Below are 26,082 nucleotides of genomic sequence, written 5' to 3'. Positions count from 1 at the left end.
AAAAAGTGTAATTTTCTCCAATCTAAATTTGCTTTCAAAATATAGAACACCAGCTGGAAGGGAGCTCAGATGGCTTCTGCAATGGGGTTGGCAATATCCTTCTGAGCATGCCCGGAACAACTGGTTAAAATAATTAAATCACTTGCACCATCTGTGAATCATTCTGATTCTTCAGTGATTACTTAAGACTCTCATTGTATGGAATATATTCTTAGAACAGATGAATAAAATTAATTCAAGTATATAGCTTTCCTAACTTTGATTTCCGTGAAATTAAAAGAAGTGTTACAATATTTTCAAGTTTGCTAAGTTATTTGATATTTATTCTGCTCTTTTTTGTGAGCCAGTGGCTTTGGAACCTTAAAGTGTGTTTGAAATTTAGTTTTATTTTATTAATACAAATGTATTTATTCATGGAGACTTCATTTATAACACAATTTTGTTAAAACAGTCCATAATTCATACCCTTTTATTTAATCTCTGAGTGTAGTACTCAATAAGTAAATGAAAGCCCAAGCATATTGCATTCTCAAATTTAACACCATATTCTATAATCATAAGCAACTTTGAAAGTGTTAAATAGCTACTTTAACATATGTAAAACATGTGAACATTTTAACACATATAAAATGTGTGTTAAATATAGGAAATATAGGAAAACTATATAATATTTAGTGGTGACTAATCCATGCACAAAAGGTGCACAGCTAAAATGAAAACCGAGAGTCTGTATCTGTGAAAATTTAAAATGTTTAGATTAATTCATAAGTTGGAGGCTTTATTAGTTATATAGCTGGATAGCAATACATGGCAGTTTATTGCCAGTATAAATGAACTGGGAAGTTTTCCAGGAGATCTATGCAAATAGTTTTCCATAATAGTTAACTACATTTTTATCTAATAGACTGGCTGGGTGGCAAAATAGAAATAAATGAGTTATTTAAGAAATGCAGTAATCTATAATGTGTGCAACTCCCTTTGTGATGTATATAAAATTCAAATTTTGTACTGTGATTATTATCTAGACTATCACAGATATACATGACACATATCAATAATATTATCACATGCATTTTAGTTGCTTGCCTCATAGATAGACACACTTGACTATTTCCTATGTGGAAAGTTATTTTGAGAGATATCGACCGTCTCTTATATTGGCCTCCCTAAAGTGGACAACAACCTCTTTAATGTATTGCCACAGAGACCTCTTCTTCAAACCTGGTAAAAGGCCTTCCATTTCGGAATCTTTGCAATTGAAGTTCCCTTTTCTTGGGATTTTGTTTCTGGATCTTTATTCCTGATCTTCTGTCATCTTTTAAGATGTAGAAAACTGCATCCTTCAATGTCCTTTCGTCCCCTCCATCACACTCTACATTAGCCATATTGTGTCCCTTGTAGCACTTAGCACAATTTGAAAATATTTTGTTTATAATCTGTCTTCTACCATAGAATGCCCTCCATGAGGCTAGAGACTTTGTATTACTAACTACTATTGTCCCAATATATAGACTCTACCACAGAGTAGGTGCTAAATAAAAACATGGTGAATAAATGCATTCATGGATGGATTGATGAGTGGATAGCATCTTCTTGTGGAATTCTGTATAGTTCAGAGTTATTCACTCTGTATTTTTACACCAGTGGTGCCCTAGTGTACCAGTATCTGACAGTTTGCACTGGTCCGTAGCAAATGTGTTGAACTTTGTATAAAGCTAAATTTATATAAGAATTGTCCTTTCTTCTGAAAGTATAGTTTTCTACAGTTTGTCATGGGAGGGGGAAGCCTTAAAATAGCCTTTCTTTCATCTTTATATATATTTTTTCTTTTTTATTATTTTATTATAGTGTCTTTTACTGCAAAAATAAAGGTTGGAACTTTGTGAGGTTCCCTGACATTTTTGGTAGTTTTTTACTGACCCACGAAATACAGAATCTGGGAACCATCAATTTGGAGAAACTTATTCACATGAAGGGGCACCATTCCTGCTAAGTTTGTATGTTGGTTACTTGAAGGTTTGACACTAAGGAAAGGAAAGCTCTAAAAACTGATGATTGCCTCCCATTTTGTGGCCTTTCAGGCAAAGAATATTGGCCCACAAGCATTATCCCCTGGAATAAGATTCTGAAATTTCTTCTGTTGCGTGTGAGAAACAAATAGAAGAACAAATGTACAAAAATAGTAGAATCAGGGTATTACAACACTTGCCTGATATATTTTAAATATATACACTGACTTATAATAAATGTACCAAAATGGTATTTGCTCCTTTATAAATATTTTTATTTTCTGGATTTAAATCCTTCTTTTATTTGTTTCAAAAATGAACAGATTCCAAAACAGGACCATTTACTTTAACACAGAAGTGTTACCTTTCCTGTGCTTCATCGAAACCAAAAACTAAAACCATGTTCATGTTTCCAAATTGGAAAGATGGACTGGTTTTACATCAGTTTGAACACTTTTCTTATGTTCTTCATTTCCAAGTAAGTAGCCATGATAAATACTTAACTTTACAATTTGCAAAATGCTTCTCATTCATGATTGTAGTTAATTCTTATACTTAAAAAACTTGGTTTGTATATAAAAAGTAAGCAAATTAAATCAGTATTCTTAAAAGTTTTGAGGATTGAAAAATTAGTATAATTATTTTTTTATTAGCAAAACACTTTTTTTCTATTGCAGTTGCTTTTACAAAGAATTTTAAGAAATAGAACGTTATGTTAAAACCTTGGTTAATTATCGTTTTAAAGTATATGATCTAAAACGATTTTAAAAGTGATTGTGTGAATACAGTTTCTTAGAGTTAAAACTTGAAAATGCACCAGGCAGAGAAGTTCAGTTTTATATTGGAATTCTTGCCATGGGAAAATACAATGATAATTATTTTCTGGAACATTGACAGAGAACAAGCTATTTCAGGAGAAGCTATCTTGATTGTAAAGTGGAGCACGTTAGGCCCAAGGTGTCATTAAACTCACAAAACCCTAAGAAAGAATTGAGCATAATCTTTGATTAAGAAAAAAAAATGATTTTGTTCAGTGACTGTCATCTTTTGCAAAGTTATTTATAACTTGGCAAAGTATATTAATTTAGAAAAATAACACTAAGCATAATAGTTTCTACACACAGCAGTACCTAATTTATTCAGAGGTTGAATGGACAGTGTTATGAATTATCTGGAACACAGCCAAGAATCAGAAAAGAAGTAGAACAAAGGCCTTTGGATTCTCTAAATTGATTTGATGAGGTTCATGAAGTCCAAAGCTTACTTAAATTTCTCTATGAGGGGACTATTCAGATTCTTTTTTGAAGTTTTTTAAAAAATTTCACTCTGATTGTAGAGAGAAGTCTAATAAATGTTGAGTATCTTGGTTTTCTGCCCCAAGTAGAGTAGAAGCCAGAAAGAAAAGGAAAAAGATTAAATAACATCAGTATAAAATAATAGATACAGCCTGAAAGTGAGGCAAAAAAGGGCCTGTACAGGGCCTGTATAGGGACACATGGCTTTGAAAAACACTTTCATGCAGGGTAGCATAAATGAAAGAGAGAAAGAGAACGAGTGAGAGAGAGGTTGTGTTTATTATTACTTATTTGATTTGATTTATACTTCTCATGGATAACTTAATTATTTTAAGTTTATTTCCAAATAAAATTAGGGTAAATTTTAAAAAAATCTCATCTACTAAATGTGAAAGAGTTTAACATATATAATGCATATGCCCTATCAGCTTCCTAAATCACAAAATACTACTGCCAGCTAATTTAAACATCTATCTAAATGTCTAGCTCTCTAAATATCTGTTATCAACTTATGTGCATGTGCACATATACATATAACTATATATGTTTCCCTATATACATAGAAATTTCTGTGCATATAATTATAAATATTTGCATACATAAGTTTACTTTGTAAAATACACATTTTGCCTTTGGAAATATGCCTGCTAAACTCATTAAGATGGTAATTTTTATAGTGTATTCTCCATCTTTCAGCCAGGTTCCAAAAGTTCTGTTTTGTAACTCCCCACTTTTTATTACAATCCTATAAAATGATTGTGTGAATATTTAAAGGAAAATGGAATGTGGGGTAATTATCAAACTCGTGTAATTTGGAATTAGCTAATTTTGTAAATAGTATTATCATTATATTTCAAGGTTATTAGTGTCCCTTCACGTTAAGGGCATTTATATAAACGTAATCTCATATGCCAGGCTAAAGAAATAGGAAGCCTTTTCATCTTAAAAGCAACTTAGAAAGCATGGGAGGCATTGAGGTAGTCATTTCAAAAGTGCAAAGAAAAGAAAGTCTCCTATTTTATTGATTGTTCTAATGTTGCTAAATATGTTTTTGCTGAAGTATTTTTCTCATTAGTCATTTTTATTTTAATTAGTTTTTTGAAATTGAACTCAAGATTAGTCAAAAGAGATCTAATATAAGAGGACATTCTTCTGTTTACTGTTAAGGTTTCTCACTCATCTTCAGGAACCTCAGGCACCTAAAAATAATTCTCTTTCCTTCATGTGCAAAATCAGCCCCCAGTCATTGCCAGGCCTCTTTAGTCAATTAGGTGTGCAGTGAGGTAATTCGTGTTCTTTTAGGTGATAATGTAAAATTCTTCAAAAATACATTCATCCTGTTTTCTTAAGCATTTTGTCTTGGTCTGTGCGTCCATGCCATTCAGTCAGTTGATGGTACATGCTTTCCTACAGCTTTACTGAAGTAAAAACATCCTGTTATGGTCAAACCAGTTAGAAAAAGCCATGACTACTCATAAACAGGTTACATAAAGGTTTTATTTACCACTGCAAACTCTTATCTTTTTGCTTCTACTATTTAGCCCTAGTTCAGAGCTCTGTATAGTTATTTTAAATGTAGTACAATATTAGTTTAACAGTACAATCAATGTAAAAGTATATTAAGAAAACATTACTACTCTCCATTTCACCCTACTGCTAATTTCATTCTCTCTGAAAAAATAATGTTTACAGTTGAGTATTATCTCTTCATACTATACTCTTTGCTTCTTAACTATAAATATATAAAGATAGATAGATAGATAGGCAGACTGATATGTTTTACCTCTTTATAAAAATATTGCCTCAGTCTGTATATGATTTTTAAATATAACAATCTTTCAGGGACATTTTTCCTGACAGTGCATACAGATCTGGTGTGTCCTTTTTAATAGCCTTAGGAGATAAACCAAAATTTATTCCATCCTTTCTCTACATTTCTGGATTATTAGATTATGATAAGAAGAGATGAACTATAAAATCTCTATTTTTTATCCTGTTTGTTTTATTGAAGTATAGTCAGTTCCAATGTGTCAATTTCTGGTATACAGTATAATATTTCAATCATGCATATTTATACATATATTTGTTTTCATATCCTTTTTCATTAAAGGTTATTACAAGATATTGAATATAGTTCCCTGTGCTATATAGAAGAAATTTGGTTTTTTATTATTTTTATATATAGAGGTTAACATTTGCAAATCTAAAACTCTCAAATTTATCTCTTCCCTCCCTCTTTCCCCGGTAACCATAAGATTGTTTACTGTGTCTGTGCGTCTGCTTCTATTTTGTAAATGAGTTCATTAGTGTCCTCTTTCTTCTTTTCTTTTCTTTTTCTTTCTTTTTTTTTTTTTTTTAGATTCCACATTCGAGTGATATAATATGGTACTTTTCTTTCTCTTTCTGGCTTACTTCACTTAGAATGATGTTCTCCAGGTCCATCCATGTTGCTGCAAATGGCATTATTTGACTCATTTTTGTAGCTGAGTAGTATTCCATTGTATAAATATACTACAGCTTCTTTACCCAGTCATCTGTTGATGAACATTTAGGCTGTTTCCATGTCTTGGCTATTGTAAATAGGTGCTGCTATGAACATTGGGGTGCAGGTGTCTTTTCAAATTAGAGTTCCCTCCAGATACGTGCCCAGGAGTTGGATTGCTAGATAGTAGTGTAAGTCTATTTTTAGTTTTTTTAGGAATCTCCATATTGTTTTCCATAATGGCTGCACCAAACTACAATCCCACCAACAATGTAGCAGGTTTCCCTTTTCTCCATACCCTCTCTAGCATTTATCATTTGTGGACTTTTGAATGATGGCCATTCTGACTGGTGTGAGGTGATACCTCATTGTAGTTTTGATTTGCATATCTCTCATAATTAGCGATACAGAGCATCTTTTCATGTGCCTATTGGCCATTTGTATGTCTTCATTGGAATATTGCTTGGTTAGGTCTTCTGCCCATTTTTGGATTGAGTTTTTTTTGTTGTTGTTGTTATTAAGTCGTATGAGCTGTTTGTATATTCTGGAAATTAAACATTTGTCTGTTGCATCATTTGCAAATATTTTCTCCCATTCTGTAGGTTGTCATTTTGTTTTGCTTATGGTTTCCTTTGCTGTGCAAAAGGTTTTAAGTTTAATTAGGTCCCATTTGTTAAGTTTTGCTTTTATTTCTGTTGCCTGGATAGACTGCCCTAGGAGAACATTGTTAAAATTTATGTCAGAGAATGTTTTGCCTATGTTTTCTTCTAGGAGGTTTAGAATGTCTTGTCTATATTTGAGTCTTTAAGTCATTTTGAGTTTATTTTTGTGTATGGTGTGAGAGAGTGTTCTAACTTCATTGATTTACATGTGACTGTCCAGTTTTTATCCTCTTAAACTTTCTTTTGTGGCTATATGGTCTTTTTCTTTAATGTCCCATTGATGAAAAAAAAAGAATATGCTTTTTCATTCTGTATAAAATACGGATTAAATTTACCTTGTTGGTTAAAAAACAATTCTATCCTTATTTTTCATTTGTTGTGTTTCAGTTTGGGTTTTGGTCCAAAAATTCTGGAAGAGTTTTATGGAAGCTAATATTTATATCTGATTTTATCACATTCTCCTGTTATTCCTAGTAATTTTTCCCCCTATTTAAAATGCAGTCAAATGTTTCGGGCATAACAATTAATTACTGTTTTTCTTTGTTGTTTGTTTTGTTTTGTTTTGTTTTTTGTAAAAGATTATGACTTTTATCATTACAGGGTTTTCTTGGAATGTTTGCCCTGGAATTATATTTCATTTGATGTTACTATTTTGACTCTAAATTTTTGCAAATTATTTCCCTGATGTAGCATCACCTTTGTCATTGTTTCCACATTTCAATTTTAGCAATTACCATACTCTTTCCCAAATTATCTATTGAATTTTTAAAAACAAGGTATTAGGCTTTCTGTACTTTAGTATTATCTTTTTTATGTTCCTCACTTTGATTTTATGAAATGTGTTTTCTGTTTCTTCTTCATGGTTTCAGGTTTGTTTCCCTTCTTCAATCCCTTGAGTCTCCTGAAATGGCCTGTGTTTTTTTTTTTCCTCATACTTAAATTGAAGGGCGTGAGAGTTCTTAGCATAAATGAAGTCAAGTTTGGAGGTTATCATATATAGTGTTAATTGAGAAGCAACAAACCTCATGACAGTGTTTTTTTTCCAGTGAAGAATGGGTCAACAACCCAGAATCTCCCAGAATAAGTATTTATGGGAAAGCATCTTGATCTCATGAACAAGAAGTACATGTTAAAGCTGTCCTCAGCTATTTAGTATAGACACTGTACAGTAGTGCCTCCTGAAAGAAACCAGTAGGTACTTCATTCTGGGCCAAATAGATCTTCTTAAATCAATTGTCTCCCACAAATCACCTCATATACACATCTGGACGTCACCAAATCCATAGTTTTCATCCCAGACTGTGCCAGAGATCACATATGTTTCAAAGACCACCAGTCCATGATCTTTCTCTCTCCACCTGTACCTCTTTATCTATCTGAGTGCCTGATGCATATATTCTTCTAGATTCTAGTAATTAGTTGTGGTTATTTTGGACGTTGAGTGTACTTAACTGAGAGGGAGACAAAAAAACGTGTATATTAGGTGATTTTCCTATCATCTCAACATTTCCATTTTTTTGCATGTACACACACTCACAGATACATATACATATATGTATAAATAAGCTTTCAGCAAATAAATCATGCATATATAATTTCTATACTTTATAGGAGGTGCTTTTGTTAAACTAACTTCATCAACTGTGATGAAGTTACTTAGACATTGACGCTATTGTACATGAAATCAAAATATGTTAGCAGTTTAGTAAAATCAATCTGTTGTATGATGACAGGTTGGTTGAATTTTAAGTGTTTGACATCTTAAATTGGATTCACTAGCCAGTCTAGATCACCTTTCTGAGGAAAACTGTCAATCTAGATGTTGTACAACAATTGGTTTCCGATAGATGCAGTGCCACTGTTAAAGTTTTTCACATACAAATAAAGATTCTAGCCTTGCATTATTGACTGTCTTTATTATAAAAAAAAAAAAAACCCACCTTGTATTTCTGATCTCGTTAGTGACTAAAATTTTGTGTTTCCTTTTAAATAATTTAGATTTAAATTTAAATAGTCACATGTGGCTAGGGACTAGCATATTGAACAGTAAAGTTAAAAACTTTTTCACTATCACATTTCTAATAAAGAAAAAATCTTACATAAAAACAGAATTATGGCACATGCATATTCAGATATAGTTACTTAGTTGTAACACTAAATAATGTTGACATAAATGATGGCTAAATTTGCTGAGATGCTTGAGAAGTGTAGCATAGAAATTAAAAATATTGTGAATCTGTTCTGTAAGATCTACTCTAACTGGAAGGTCCACAGGTCAATAGAAATTAAGTGATTTAGTAGGGTGAAAGTAACCCCATACCTATTTTTTCTTGTGTTAATTTTATTTTCAAATAAATTCAATATATGTATATGTGTGTTCATTTTCACATTTGAACATAATGAAAAACTTCCTATGCCAGGTATTCCCAAGCTGATATTGGGATAGCTTGCTGTAAAAAAAAATAAGCTGGATATATAAACGAGAAGTATTATGTAAAGACTTTCGGAAGAGTTAGAAAGGGTAAGAAAATTTCTTGACTGCAAGCCTTCTCAGACACTTCAAACTGCTAAGAAGTATTGTGAATCTTCATGAAGAGGTGAAAATTACTGTCTCCTACAATGATCTGTGTACAGTACCTCAAATGATTGATTCTTGTTTTTGTTCACATATTATGAGTTATATTAAAATCTGAGAGGCAGTTGAAGAGCCAAGACACATAAGTGTAATAGCATTTAGTAATGTGCATTAAATTGGAAAAATGCTGCATAGTTAAATCAGAAATACCTTTTAAATCTATACCAATGAAGATTATGTTATAAAATGAAGAAAATATTCCTGCTTCCTTCTGGGAATTCCAAAATGGAAATTATATTTTGACTATAGATCCCAGCAATTCTAGCCAAATACTTATTTCAAAAAATTATCCTTTTAAGGTTGATAGTTTCTTCATTTATCCAACAGATATTTTTGAATACCTATTCTAGGCTAGGTGCAATGCATGAGTCTTTGCTGCATTTATTTTACTTTGTTGGGTACCTATGATATATACCCTTATCTGTTAAATTGTCATGTTGTTTTCCTGGTGATTTCTTATTAGGTAGGCTGTCTATGTTGGTGCTTATCTTAGTGGGAATCAAAGCCTTTTCTTTCATTTCTCTCACAGGCCATACTTAGTGACTAGAATTCTACCAAGTTACTAATTTATGTTAATGCATTGAAAATCCTTATTAAAATGCAAATGTTATCCTGTGAAGGATAACACTTTAAACCAATATAAGCCATTAACACATTATCAAGATTCACTTTATCGGTTTAATTAGATGGTAATTTAGCTTGGCCCTGAGGAATTAAGTAAATTTGATGATGTGGAAGGGAAGAGTCAACATGAGGCAGATCAATGAACAGGTACAACCAGACCCTTTATACAGGACACTACACATACCTGACCTCCTAGAAGTAGGATGTTCTTAAAGACTGGCACATCCTGCTCTACCTGAATATCTCTTTCAGTGCTAGCCTGCCTTGCACCAAAAATTCATTCTAATTTTAGAAAATAAATAATGTAGCTATAAAGAATGACTTTCTGAAATATTTTATACTGATTATTTTGTGTATTCAGTGTGTTTTATTCTTTTTGAACTAAAGGGGTAAATTATAAGCTTAATACAATTTATTGATCAGCTGCTTCATGACCATTTGAGGATTGATCCTCCCCTTTTTTTGTTATATAGCTTCACATAGACAATAAATCATTTTCTAGATGATGTAATTAAAAGGGATGGAAATACCTAAGAGAAAATGCTCTCTCATTGCTATTTTCTTTATGTAAGATCGTAACTGATCTGTTTGGACTCATTAGGCTAATTATTTAAGGTCATTCTGCACAGTGACTTAATTAAAAGCACGCAAGGCTGAGTGCTGTCAGAATACGAGTGTTGTCATGCCATTTACGTGTGTCCAAAACAGGGAATAGGAAAGAATAAACCCATACCTATCTGTCATATTCTTGTTTTTTGTGACTTATTAGTTGCATCTTTTTTCTCTCTGTGGATTAATGAAGTCTTTTTTGGCCAAATTTGATTATTTGATTTGCCTTTTCAGGGTTATAATTTCTATAAATAATCAAAGAGGAATAAATACAAATAGCTTTACTATTTTTCTTACTAGAAGGAATTTTTTTCTCTGAAGACTTTTGAGACTAGGAGAGAAAGCTACCTGTCTTAGATAACTGAAATCTTTCCTATTTCCATGTCATATATGACCTGTCAGAACCCATATAAAAGCCTATAATCCTATTTGGGGGTTTATATACCATTGTATTATTATTTTTAAATAATTTGTAATAATTAAGAATGTCCTTTTGAAGAAACGTAAGATATAAATTAACAGATTTTCATATGATGGCTCACTTTAAATTTTTGATGAATAATCTTGTTTTGAAGATTTGGCACAACTTTGTCTTTATTAACACTAATGGACTAAAAAAAATGCTTTGTCACTGCATTACTTTTTTTTGTCCAGATACTAGTCTATTTTTTGTTGGTTAGACTTTAAATGTGTTGACATATTTTCTATACACCAATTTATATTAGATATATAGGTATTTTAAAGGAATATATCATAATGATATGGCATATAGCACATTTTTTCTTCTTGAGTTTCTTTGACCTCATAACTCAGAAATGAGCCAGTTAGCACAACACATTTGAAACTTTTTTATTGAAGACAGAGAAGTCCTTTAAATCATGGAGGAAAACATTTTGTTTTAAAACTTAGATATAATACACCATTTGTTTCAAAACAGGGTTGCCTTTATTTCATGCAGTTATGTGGTCCTTCAAGAAAAAAAATTTAAGTGACAAATGTGATAACTAAAGTTTTAGAGAAGTAGAAGTTTATTAAAAATTTTATGAGTGAAAGCTCTGCCTACTTACATAGCTCAAAATCTCAAACCAGTTTTCATTTCAACTTTAGGTGTTACAAATCATAGCTTTGTCCCATAATAATCCTTTTTGAGCCTCAGTTGAGCTTTCCATTTGTTAATAAAAACAGGTACTCTGTGATGTTCTTCCTCATCCCTTGGTTTTCATTCTCAGAAATGAGGAAGGTATATTGTTTTGGGTATATATATCATTAGAAATGAATATGAACAGAGAGAAATAAAATGAATTAGTGTGGCTATAGCGCTTCCTTGCTAATGATGCATGAATATCTATAATGATATAAGGTGAGAAAGAATATTAACAAAAGCAAGTTGATTTTCAAAAGGTTAGACAGGATTTGTACACATCAGGATTCAGAAGGATATAATTATTCAAGGCAGATTTAATGAAATTCAAATGAAAAGGCAAAATCTGAATATGAGTGGGCTTTTGCATAAGGAAGAGAAAATGAGCACGATACTTCCAATTACATTGATTTTTTAATAACTGTTTGAAATTTTTATTAAACCAAACTGAAAGTCATTTAGTGGATATAGTTTATTCATTATAGACCTGTATGACTGTGTCAAAGGAATGATGTATTTTAAGAAGTAGCTAGTAAACTAGATCTACGAATACCTGGGTCTCTTGATTCAACTTCTGACAGCTTATTGTGTATGAAAATTATGAAACATCTCTCTGTATTAAAATTATTGTATCTATTAGAACTCCGTAATACATGAGAATATTCAAAATTTATAAAACTGATTTTCTAGAAAATGAGTTGACAGTTTACCAGTGATGTGAAAGACTTGTTCTGAAATCTTTCTATTTCTCATAAAGGTTCGCATAATCATCTCTTAGCTTTCCCTATTCAACTGATATGCACCACTTAACTTGTATCTATGATGACTGGATACTATGTATCAGGGCAGTAAGAGGAACGAAATCCTCCCAAGTCTAGCCCAAAATTCTGATATTTTAAATGTAAAGTTAGAAGTGCATGTAGATTATCATTCCATTGATCATGAAGGAATAGGTATTATGCATTTGATCAAAGTATACACAGTAAACTAAGTATTATAAAAGGGATAATTATGTAAGCTAATTTGTGTAATTTTATCAATTTATCATGTCATAAGTAGATGAGACATCTAAATTAGAACTATTTTATTTTATATTATGTAAGAAGTGAGTACAAGCATCTTGGACCTGAACAATTAAAAAGAAAGCATAAATGGACCAGTATATGTTTTTACTCATCTTTGTGTGGATTCAGTCTGGGATCCTAAACTCTATCTAATTGCGTTTATTGCAAAAATGAGGGTAGTCTTGTCATAAAGGCTGTGCAGTAATGAATGACTGTGTTAGCAAGCTTATCATCAGATCTCCCCAAGACACCCTGCCACTTTGACCCTCAGCTGACCCCATCAACAGGCAGATGGCAGTTCAGCAATTCAAAACAAAGTTACTGAGAAACTAATTTCACTTAGAAGAGTTTTGCTGCTTAGAGTATAGACAGAAGAGAACAGAGGTCATCTGTCTTTTTGAATTTGCATGACAAATGGTATTTATTTCTTACTCTTATAAGGAATAGAGAAAGAGACACTACTGGCCAAGTCTGAACTGACTCTGAGCTCCACATGCCCATCAGTCCTAGCCCTTGAATGGCAGGTAGGAAAGTGTAGATGCAGAGGAGAGGCTAGTGCCCCCTTAGATTTCAGGCTTTCTGGAGTGCTTGTTAAATTGTAAATTCCATTCTCAGTCCTACTTATTTAGTACTTTAATTAGCAGTTTAACTTAGCAAGAAACAAGCATCCAAAAGAGGAGCCGGAATTTGGAGAAGGGTCCTTAATAGAAAGGTAGCTACCAGCCAAAACTAGTTTGTCCCTCTTGTACTTCAATCAAGACTATGGGAAAAGAGTATAAGAAAGATTCCTTTAATGTGAATATCACAGACGTAGAACTCGCCATTCCACCCCATACCTAGTTTTCTAGGAAGGTTAGAGTACATGTTTAAAACCGGTTGTAAAAAGTATTATTTTCTTAGGGTACAACTAGCCTTCTCATGACCGCATGGCTCTTGATCTTTCATCCTTGTATTCATAGTGCTAATGTTTATGTATCTCTTATTATTAAAATGCTTCTAACACTTTTTGGAAGAGAGATTATATCAATAATAAAGAACATTTTTACTAGACTTACCACCATATATTTTTACCTACTTTTCAGCCTTCTGTCGGCTATAAACTGGAATCTGTATGAACTCAGTAGAGGTCTTTTCATTATTAGGAAACTAAAAGAATTGTTCTTTTGTATATCTATACCAGCACACTGTCCATGAAGAATCAGTGATGGTGATGACTGAAGACACGCCTTTGGAAATTTCTTATGTGCCTTCTACTTATCTGACTGAGATCACTCATGTCTCACAAGCCCTATCAGAAGTGGAACAACTTCTCAATGCTCCTGACCTCTGTGCTAAAGATTTTGAAGATCTCTTTAAACAAGAGGAGTCTCTGAAGGTAAAAAGCAAAGCATTTTCATTTAGATTTTACAACACGATCGCATTGATCATTTACGGACTAGAACAGTTGACTTAGATGTGTACGGCGAAGGCATTTTGACTTACGTGTGGAAGTCTTAAAACACTTTACAAGATACTTAGCTTTAGAAATCTGGTACAGATAGAGAAATATAAATTGGAATAGGTATTTTGTAATATTTACTGTTGAGAGATTTCCTAAAACAAAGGAACACACTAAAATAATAGTTTCTTAATAGTTTCTTACACATTGAGGGCAGAAAGGGCTCACCAAAAAACAAGTTTTGCTAGAGGAATGGTTTATTCCCAACAAATATATTACTTTTCTTTCTTTTCCCATAAACAGGGAAATTAGATGAAGTTTTAAGTTATATCTATTGTATATAGTTTTAGTTTTATATTTTCTACTTCTAATATATACATTCAATTTCAAATTAGTGTTAATATCAATATTACAATACATAGAATCTAACTGAATAGAAAGCAACAAAATATTTTCTTTGAAATCACCAGGCAAAGGCCTCCAACCAAATCCAGCTTTTTTTTTCCAATCACCAGCTACAAGTTTCTAAATTCCAAACTAAAGCAAAACATGATGAAGAAACAGGCTTTGGGTTTTAGAGGGAAGTGTCTGAAGATAAGTGAATGTAGCATCAAGAAAATGTACATAATAATGTGTGTCTCAAGATAATTTTTGTGATCATACATTTCACTCTCAAAATGAAACATTATAGTATAACCAGAGCTCAGTATTTTCCAATGCAAATAGCATAAGATTATAGACAGAAGATAAGTTTGCTCTCAGCAGCACCTATTAGCTAAAGTATTTTATACTGTAAATTATTTCTTGGGATCTCATTTCATATCACATATTTGTCTGCATAACTGTACAAATAGATAAAGCCATTTGTTTGCTTTGGAACTCAGAGTTTCAATATCTTGAGGGACTTAGGTTTAATATCTTACATTATATCAAGTAAGCTATAAAATTACACACTAAAATAAAATAAGAGATGAATGGTTCTCTGGAACTACTCCATCCATTTCCGTATGATGCTATTTCTTATTCTCTTTTAAATAAAAGATCACTCATGGGTACAGTGAAGAAAAGAAGCTCAATCAATTGATAAAGGAGACATGCCAACATCCTTGTCATTATTCACATTAATTTATTTCTCATGACAGCACAGTTTGTAATTTCATCATTGTCATTCAACATGTAAATCACTGCTAATGAGCTAATATTCATTCCTTTCCTTGTTCATGGACATATGGGTCAGGAGATCAGTGACCCTAAACTCATTAAGTTGCCAAATGAATATCTTTGTCTTCATACCTCTTAACCTGACACACTCAGAATGATGGACCCTTGGCTACACTCATAGTCTTATAGCTGACATCAATTGTGATGGTATTGATTACTCTGGTTTATAAAAAGGTATTATTGCTGGTTTAATTTAACTGGATTATTGAATCCTCATTAGATCCAGTTTGGGGCATAATTCCATCTCACTCCCAAAATATCTCTTGCAGCAAGCAAATGGACTTCCTACCTTTATGAGCTTTTGTAAGGGGGCTAGTTTTGATCTCAGCCTTTTCAATGAATATGTATTTCCTCTTAAAGGCATTCATCATTGTCATTATCTAGTAGTAAAAATAGAAAAACAGCATATAAATTGTACAGCTGCTGGCTGAGAAGGTTTGAAATTAAATTGTGGTTGATTTTATTCCTGACAGATTTGCATGAATCAAATTACAGAACTGTAGTAGGTATGGCTGTGGTTTAACATACATATTTTTAAATATAATACAACACAAATAATGTGTAGTAAGTTAAAATAATTACTTTCTGAACAAAAATATATTATAGCACAGATGATTTCCATAGATGTATTGAATTAGAAAGCTACCTAATCATTTTGACAAGAACTAACCAGATAAACAAACACTTATTTATATATGGAAATCTGCATTTATTAGCTAATACACAAACTAAGGCATAAGTAGCATTGAATGAGAAACATGCACATAAGTAATATTTATTCTTATATCAAAGTCAATATTATCATTATGAGTCAATTGATTGTATTTGTTTATATGTAAAAAGTCAATGATATCCATTATTTATCCAAATAAATTTATCTTTCCTAGTAAATAATAGTGCCATAGTTCTGAAATAATTTCAATTTTTGAAAGCTCAATCAATGTTAGAAATAACTATGACTTTATTTTTAAGAAAAAAGCCCATTGTTAGTAAAATTTGCTAAGATATAATTGCTATGTTAAATCATCAAATCTTGTTTTAAGTTGTCTCATATGAAAGTATGAACATAAAAGAGAATAGAATGGTGGTTGTCAGGACCTGGAGGGAGGGGGAAGTGAGGAATTGCTGTTCAATAGGTATAAAATTTCAGTTATGCAAGATAAATAAGTTCTAGAGATCTGCTCTACAACATTGTGCCTCTAATAATAAAAACACAAACAATAACGTATCGTATACTTAAAAATTTGTTAAGAGGGTAGATCTCATGTTGTATTCTTTTCACAGTAAAAAAATAATGGAATATGAACATAGAAGTTTTTAGCATCACAATTTGAAGTTTCTCAAAGTTTTGCCCCTGAGAACCTTAGACATTTGAAATCTTGTCATGAAAGCAGAAATTATTCATTTAAGAGGCCCAATGGAAAGGGTTTATCCTAATGCCTCCACATTCCTAAATCTACTGAAAACTTCAGTTCCATCAGTGTCTAAGGTACTCTTGGGGCCTCATCTGTCACCCCCCTCACTCAACATTCCCTCCACCCTGACTGACAGCTGCCAACTGCAGGTTCCTGGGACTCTGACTTAAGGCTCTCTCTAGTCATCCAAGGCCAGATGTGCCTGCCTTCCCACATCTCTCAACAAATCTCAAGCAATGACAAATGGCTTTCTTTGGATAAATGCCACTGCTCATCCACATCTTCAGTTGAGGTAACTCTGAGGCACGTTCTACACTGTGACCCAAAGTTCCCCACCAGGATTAAGATCCCCTTGTGCACTGTAGAAAGCTTTCTCATATTACACTATTTACTGGCTTCCTCTCCTACCCTCCACACTCCCTTACCACTTCTGGTTAGGATCATTCACAAGTAATCACTTGTATTCACGTTCTAGTCTTAGGATCTGTTTCTAGGGGAACCCAACCTAGGATAACTTTGAAAGAAATAATGACGTATATACTTATTATTCAGTCTGTTTGTCAACAGAAATACTGGAAAACATTTCATGCAATTTGGTGTAGAACTCCCCAGTGACTATTCTGTTCCCTCACTAAGGATTTCCTGAGTTTCTCAGTTAGGACTTGACATGGATAAAGGTGAATTGCTAGGATCGAAATAAGAGTATGTCCTGGAATAATGATGATGACTAGGCTTTATCTTTTACAGTAATGAAGATCATTTTGTATACAGTGCTAAGGTACTGAGTAACTTCCCTGTATTAACTAATTAATCCCCCTCACAACCCTATGAAGTATCTAAAATCATTATCTCCATTTTATAGATGAAGAAACTGAAGAAATATTAAGTAAATAACTTGACAAAGTTGACAAAACTAGTATTGGTTCAAATAAGGATTTGAACCCAAGCAAAGTAGCATTAATATCTAAACTGTTAACCACTATACTGTACCACCTTTCATGGTTTCTGGGGTACTCTGTTGAGCATAGCAAGGATGAATTTGGGTAAAACATGGTAGAATACTGAGGTCTGTCAGACCGGTTCATAGGAAAAATGTACTGGGTTCTAATTCTCTCAGAATCCATGCCAATTTTAAAACTTTCCATAAAAGGAAGCAAGCATCTTTTCATATACTGTTGGCTTTATGCTAAGTGAAATGAGCACACAGAAAATGACAAATACTGTATGTTACCACTTATAAGTGGAATCTAAAAAATAAAATAAAAGAGTGAGTATAGCAGAACAGAAACACACTCACAGATATAGAAAACAAACTAGCGGTGACCAGTGGAGAGAGGGAATGGAGGAGGAACAGCATAGGAGATTAAAGGATACAAACTACTATGTATAAAATAAATAAGCTACAAGGATATATTATGCAATGCAGGGAATATAGCCAGTATTTTATAATAACTATAAATGGAATATAATTTATAAAATATTGAATCACTATGTTATACATCTGAAACTAATATTTCAATAAAAGAAAAAGAAAAGGAGGGAGGGAGGAAGGGAATAAATAAGGGGAAAAGGAAGGCAGGAAGAGGAAAAGGAAGGAAAGGAAAGAAGGAAGTCGGATATGCATCATTTCAATTGTCTCATCTAAACTAATGATAGTATAGATGCTCTGGTTGAGGCGAATAAAATGCTTTGTGCCTTTAGTAGCCAAGAGGGTGGCAAGAAGTGTGGACAATTGAAGAAAGCTCACAGATGTTGAGGGAAAACTTGAACCCAGTGTAGAGTTTAGATAGGATCAAGAAAGCAAGGCTGCCCTTGTTCAAACTCAACAGCATGGGGGAAAGCTTATAAGCTGAACAAACCTAAGATTGTAAAGCAAAGTTGCTCATTCTTCTCTGACTGGTTCAGTTTTTTGCAGGGCCCTTGAAACCTAAAAGGAATGATTAGGACAAGCTGCTAATGTAAGGAATGAGTATCCATTCATTCAAACATATTTTTTAAGCTCTTACTATGTACCAGGCATTGCTCTAAGTGCTTAAAAAGCAGTGAACAAAACCTATGGATTCGAGTCTCATGTAGCTTTTGTTATAGCAGAGGGAGGCAGAATCTGAGCAAACAAACAAACACATAATACATAGGTAAATGTTGTATATGAAAGATGGTACACAGTATGAAAAAAATACAGAGTTGGGTAAGGGAATATAAAACTACTAAGGGGGCAGGAGTAGTTGGAATGGCAAGAGTTGGGATTGCAATTTTTAATAGGGCAGAAAGGGTATTTGAGCAAAGATTTGAGGAAGGTAGGTTAAGGGAGTCAGCCTTGCAGGCAGCCTTGCTGTCCGGGCATGGTAAATAGTCAATGGGAAGGCCTGCTTGTTGGGAGCATGCCTAACTTGATCAATGAACAGCAGGAAGATCAAGGCACGAAGTCAAGGGGGCTTTGGAGGTCCAGGTTGGGGGGTTGTCTGGTGGACCGTTGTAAAGACTACTATTCATTCTGAGATAGAAGCCATTGTAGATTGTTGAGATGAGTGACATGGTCGGACTTAGGCTTTAACAAGATCACCCTGGCTGCCCCATTTAGAGCAGAAATGTAGGGGAGTAGAAACAAGGAGGATAGTTGAAGAATGGATACTGGTGACTTGGACTAAGGTGGTAAGGAGGGATTTTCAGAGTTTGGAAGTGTTTTCAAAAGGGAGATAGAAGATTTATTCCTGTATTCACACAGAAACTTGAACATGGGTGTATAAATCTCCATTCTCAGCAGATTTAGGGCTCAGGAGAATTTTGGGGTCCTATGAACTTGGTAGAAGATCCCTTGAGGAATGTAAGATTTCTTCTCATTGATAACTTTGCCTTCCATACTCTGGTCTTGCTGTGAAGCAGGGGCAAAAGTGCTGGCAATGGAGATCTTATCATTCTGGTCAAAATCCTTCTTCTTCTTAAATGTGATGAAAATCTGGTCAAAATCCTTCTTCTTAAATGTGATGAAATGTATTTCATCACATTTAAGCACAAATTTAATAATGCCAATCACGTGAATGAAGACAAAACTAATGCTATGAGCAAACTGACTGTTTTTCTAGTCTCATATTAGGAGAATTAGATAATATATGAAGGCACTATATATACAAATCTGAACCAAATTCCTGAAAGAAAATAAAATAATGTTTCTGTGCACATTATAATAAAGGGCCATGTTAGATAAAGGGTTAGATTTTTCACCAATTTAATAATATTCCAACGAAAGGATATTGCAGTTATTCTAAATTAATTATGGAGCATACAAAATGTCAAAGCAAAATTTAATTACAAATGCCTTTTGAATTCTACTTAAATTTTCTAATTGAATAGTTTGGTGCATGGAAAAACATGACTTTTATTAATGTATTACCACATTATAAGAACTGATCTTTTGGACTATAGCATTTTGAATAATGTAATCATTTCATGAATTCTCTGAGGAAAATCTAGTTTTTCAACTAGCATATTTATTCAGCTATAAATATATTTCCTTTTTTCAACTGCTTTTCTGATTTGGGATTTATTTACTATCATTTTATTCTTTTTACTTGATTGTTTCATTTGCTATTTATATTTGTGAGCTACTTTACAAATATTAATCTATTTGCTATAATTGAAATCCTACTTAAATTATTAATATAGTACCTCAATTTTCATTTCTTATACTGAAGAGATTATAGATATTTACCACAGTATAGCCTTGTGTAGTTCATATTTTATGTGCTTTGGTAGAGTTTCCCTTTATATTTTTTACATGTCTCTCTTTTATAGAAAATTATTCATTCTTTTCTCTAGCCATTATTTTATCAGACCCAGCAGTTGTCCTACTTTGCCTCCCATGCTACAATTTACTCCTATTTCTGCTAAAATGTACTTTAAGGACTCACTCCTCCTCCTTCCATTCTCCCAGCAAGCCTATTTTGATAATCCCCATCCTATAAATTTGATGTAAGTCAGAAACTTCTACATCAAAACTTACAATTCATGAGGCTGGTAGAAATTTTGAGGTTGCAATTAAGTTGTGGGGAAGTTTTCCTTTTATTCATGAACTATTCAAGCTGTTCTTTGACCAATTATGATGTCATATTTTGATCTGTGATATGTAATTACTGATTCATTATTTATGTGAAGACAGTGCCTCATCCTATGGAAAAATGTTTTGATGAAAATATATAGTTGTATTTAGGAAGTGTTTTTCACATGTGGACCATAATGAATGCAGAAAAAAAATCCAAAGGGTAACTTACAATAGAGCCACTAAAAATAACTTTCAAGAACTTTTTTAGGAAAAATCTAATTAATAAGTACTTTAATGCTTCTTGATTGAACACCCTTCCCAATTTGATACGTCATTAATATAGTGCATGCTAGCTAGATGGGACATAAAATGGATAAGAATTAGATTTATATAGGGTGTTGCCTTCATCTGTCAGATAAAGACAAATTTCAGGGAGTGAAAATGAACTGGAGTTTGAGTCTTTGGTGTTCCAATTTCTCTTTTTCAATTTTAAGATAGATCTACTCCCCAAAGGCTGCTGTCACAACAGCTACTAATAGGTTTCTCTAATCCTTTTTTCTCAGAAATGAAAGTTGTGTACACCTCTGTTAACCAACTTACAAAGGGCCTCAAGGCATTTTTGTTAGCTAAAACTGCTTAAAGCTATCATTTTTACCTTCTTAAAATGTGAAAACAATCATGCAGGGTTTTATAAACTTAAAAACAGACATTCATGCATTTAAGTGTATGCATACCCATTTACCTGCAGTGCTACATTTATTAAGATGGTGATAGTCAGCAACAGCAAAAGATACCATTTTCACCATTTGCAGTGGTTTGCAAATGAGCCTTCTACTCCTTCTGTCCTGTTCCCTATGATGACCAACATCCATCATACGTATAACCACTAGGAAAAACAGCCAATATCTTGTTTTTCTTGTTCACCATTGTATCTCCAACTCCTAGAGCAATACCTACCACTCAGTAGGCACTCAGAGGATATCTGTTGAATGAATGATTGACAGTCTGGTAAATCTAGGTATGAAATCTGTGATTGAAAGGATAGAGTAATGTTAATGCATGTCAAGATTTTTTTTAAGAAAGAAGGAAAATTAGCCTGTTTTACATTATGCCCAAACTTATTGAGTGAAGTCATCCAGATGTGTGGATTCTAGAAAATTAAGCATATTTGTCAGCATGGAGAAATCTACTCGAGGTTTGTACATACTGAATTTTAAACCAATCATTTATGAAAGTGTGTAACAAGAAACCCACGAGTAATTAAAATATTAGTAATATTTTTCATAATCACTTGGCTTGCATTATATGGTTATGGCAAAGGCTAGAGATATTGGCTAGGCACTGCATCTGAACATTAAAGACTTAGATTTAGACACCGAATCTGACTCTTAATAGTTGTGTCCTGGGCAAGTCACATAAAATTTCTAAGTTTCAGTGTTTTTAACTTTGAAATTAGACAAATGATAATCCTAACTCAGAAGTAATATTGCAAAGATACAGTGAAATCATGTAGGATTATGTGGAAAAATTCTTATAAAAGTGTATAATTATATAAATTTCAAGGTTTGTAAAGCCCGTATTCATCATATACTCAAAATCTTAAAAATTATTGTAAATTAAATTTCCATGTAAATAATCCTAAAGCAAATTGCCTTTAAGAATGTGGTAAAACATTAAATTTCATACTTACATGTAAACAACTTTAAAATAAAATGTTAACAGTAGCATAAAATATACATAAAGGTATTTCCAGATTTGGCAAGTAGCCTAAAGGTAAAAAAAAAAAAAAAAAAAAGAAAAGTTTAAAGAAAAAGAAGCGAATGCACATAGGCTAAAAAACATTTGCTTTCAACAAAAACTTTGGTTAGAGAATCTGATTTACTTTCAATCATAATTACTATATTTCCAAAACTAAGTGTTACTTACTCAGGTGTAAAATTTCCCATTCTTGTGTTAATTTTATTTGCCCAATGAATAATTCACTTTTTAATATTTCTCTTGAGGATACAAACTAAATCATTCCAAGTTCCCATGTCCCATGGCTTTTACCAAGAATATGATGCCATTGTTTAGTTTGTTGCTTTATTTGGAGTTTTATTTTTCAGTGGAATATGTTGAATTTTTTTTCCTCCTAATTCTATTTCAGTAATTTAGAATCCTTTTGTGCTGATTTAGAAACATGACTTAAACTGTTTTAATGCATTGAAGCTCTAAGTGAAGGATGGTTTAATCAATAGTGTTTTTTTTTTTCTTTTTTCCTTGGAGTTCTGAGATTTGTTTTTTGTAATTTATGTTGTTGTTTTCCTTTTGCCATTTAAAAAAGCTCATCTGTATCCAATTTCTTAAAATGGTAATCATGAGTATGTTGATACTTCAGTAACATTTAGTCAAACCTTATGAACTGATGCCACGTGAGTCAAAATGTTTCATTATTGGCAATTGCATAGAGTTCAGTCTAATACATGACTTTTACCCAAGTCTGCTTATTTCTGAATCCTAATGCATATCATTAAACAGTCAAGGAAAAAATCAAGAACTTTGTTTTGTAAATCACATATAATTAATGGATACCAATTACGAACAATTCCCAAATTGAGTTTTCCAAACCTGAGGCAAAAGATTAAAGGATGTTCTCACCATTAGGGAAATTTATGGGGTTTCCAAAAAGATAAAGGAAGGAGGTAGAGTGTTAGATCCTGCTCGTATATCATGTTTTGTTTTATTTTGTTTTGTTGTTTGTTGTGTTTCTTAAATTTGTGCATTTAGGTTTCGAACAATTGTATGAAACAGTGGTTTTGCTTTTATATCCCTCATGTAAAACACTATGATTAAAAAGCATGTTCTCCTGGCATCAACAGAATTAATCATTTATAAAATGGGCACAATAGTACCAGATATGTTCACTATTTTTCCAAAGTAGTGTATTATCATTTGTATTAATTTGTCCAGGTTTAATTACATTCAGTCTTGAATAGTAGTTATATGTAAACTTGCTTGATCACTCCTACTGGATTTTCAGTTATTTATCAAAATAATAAAATACCCATGATTGCATATATAAATAGGATAAAAGAGTAAAAAGCGAAAAGAAGAAAGAAAAGCATCCTGTCCACATTTTTCAATCCCATTCCTCAGCAGTAATCAATCTTTAGGTTTCCTTGGATTGCTGTAGAATTTTTTTCCCTAAAAGCTATCTGCCCCTCTGCTCAGTTACCCAAGACTTAAAAGCATGTTCTGATTCTAAAAAATTTGGAAACATAGCATATCATATGTCTAATTTTTAATGATGAGAAAAGCATTTGTTTCTACACAACTCTCCTTTGCTATGTGCAAGAGGCATTTTTCTATCAAATTTTTTTTGGAAAATGATTTACACAATGTGCACAACTTAATACAAAATGTACCTATCATAAAATGACTTTTGGAATCATTTTCTGTTTAGTTGGTGCTGATGGACTAGAACTATTGTCTATGAGGAACAATTGGAGCAGTGAAGTGCAGGTTTTACATTTTTCTTTTTGTTCTCCTTGGTGCTCTGTGGCTTCTGAGGAACTTGGGCAGGCAGGATTCTGAATGAAGGACTTTGTTGTTAGGTATCTGAGATACTGTGAGGTAACCATGGAGAAACTTAGCCAGGAAATACAGGTGGACTGCTATTCCATTGTTTACTCTAACAGCTAAATAACCAGTAAAAGTGAAACAGAATAAACAGGGAGATACCTGAAGAGCTCACAACAGCTGTCTGGGCCTGAATGCATATCTACAATGATTGAAGAGCAGTGTGAAAAACCTTAAAGTTTCAGTAGTTGCATTCAAATTGATTTTCATAAGCAAGTTAAGATTCAGTGCTTCAACTCAACTTTTCACTTCAAATTAACACATATTTATTAAGACCCAAATTACTGAGTTTATCCCTCTTAAAAAACGACATGTAAGATGTGATCCCTTTGCTCTGGTAACCTAACATGTCAGAGTTATACAAACAAGTTAGAAAGTAATAAAAAGTAGGAAAGATATAATAGAGCCAAGATACATAGTATAAGGCCTGAGTGTAACTGAATTTGTGAAGAGGAGAAAGCAATGTCACAAAGCAGAAACTGAGAATAATCTTATAAAGGAGAAAGCCTTTAAAATGTCCATGTTTTGAATGTAAGTGGCATTGGGACAGTACTACTTGCTACCACTTATTTACTCTGTGCCAGGGCGTGTTCTAAATTCTTTACTTGTCGTAACTCCTCTGGTTACCACAAGAACCCTATTAGGAAAAGACTGTTATTATACCCATATTCAGAATTATCCAAGCTGGAAATGGTGGTTTGGATCACAGTGATGGCGGGGTCAAATTCTGAAAACATTCTCAAGGTAGAGCCCATAGGATTTGTTGGCCAATCGCATGTGGCCTGGTGGAGAGAGGATTCAAGGATAACACAAATAATTTTGGTATGAACAACTGGAAGAATGGAGCTGTCATTAATTATACCAGGTGCAAAACTGCAAGAGGATTAGGTTAAGGTGCAAGGTTGAGTGTAAGTTTAGTTTTGACATGTTAAGTTTAAGATATCTATTAAACATGCATGTGGATATCAAAGAGCCATATTGGATATATATAAGTCGAAGTTCATGAGATAGTCTCAATTTGACATGTAAAATTCAAAATCACTGGTGGAGGGTGGCTAATTTGTTAGCTCTTCTTCCACACTTGCTTACAAAATACGGGTTTTTCCTATGCTCCTTTCCCAACCCTCTCCCCTCTAACTGTGCCTCTGTGGACAATCTCAGCCATTCTCATGACCTAAATATAGCCTTACACCAATGGACCTTATTGGTAGAGGTGGAAAATGGGATAGGCATGATGTCAAGATGGTATCATAGATTCACTGCTGATAGTACTCAACAGAGGGACATCTACCAGAGGGAGGGACTCAGCCATTTAATGATTTACTCTATTAAAAGTTAAAGTAAGATGTTTGTAGGCTAATAGAAATAGAACTTTGTCTTTCTGGCTCACTCTGGTATTCCCAGTACATAGAACTTATTTGGCACGTGGTAGGTTTTCCACAGATATTTGTTGAGTTAATTAATGAAGACAGAGGTATAGCCCTCAGAGAATTGGAGAAAATCTGAGGCATAGCAGAACTAGGTAAGACTATGGAGTTTGGGGCTGTGTGGAGAAGGCTATGCTTAACATTATTGATGCTGCTGAGGAGGGGGAAGATGCAAGGAAGAAGCATATACATAGAAATTTTCTTTAGGAGGTGAATATGGTAAAAAAAAAAACTGTGTATTTCAGGTGTTTATAGCCATCTGCTTGTGAGTCATTTTGAGACATAAAGCTGAGAAATCACTAGAAAGCAATTTTAAATTTTTTAAATGAAGTTCAGTATACTTCAAACCAAAATATAATTGAAATATGGAAGTCACTTTTCAGGGAAAATGCACTTGATGATC

At 33.0% G+C, this 26,082-nt stretch overlaps 1 protein-coding gene across 2 annotated transcripts in view; it reads left to right on the top strand.

Moving 5' to 3' along the window:
• Nucleotides 1-26,082, top strand: part of LOC102523807 (dystrophin) — a 647,651-nt gene that overhangs the window by 200,601 nt on the left and 420,968 nt on the right. For both annotated transcript variants that reach the window (XM_032475797.1, XM_032475796.1), the window contains exon 29: nucleotides 13,702-13,896. In XM_032475797.1, coding sequence (XP_032331688.1) covers nucleotides 13,702-13,896 — 195 coding nt within the window. The remainder of the gene's footprint in view (nucleotides 1-13,701; nucleotides 13,897-26,082) is intronic.

This window comes from Camelus ferus, chromosome X (assembly GCF_009834535.1).
Source record: "Camelus ferus isolate YT-003-E chromosome X, BCGSAC_Cfer_1.0, whole genome shotgun sequence".
Taxonomy (NCBI): domain Eukaryota; kingdom Metazoa; phylum Chordata; class Mammalia; order Artiodactyla; family Camelidae; genus Camelus; species Camelus ferus.
The sequence above is the reverse complement of the archived record's forward strand: the minus strand, read 5'-3'. Positions and strand labels throughout refer to the sequence as shown.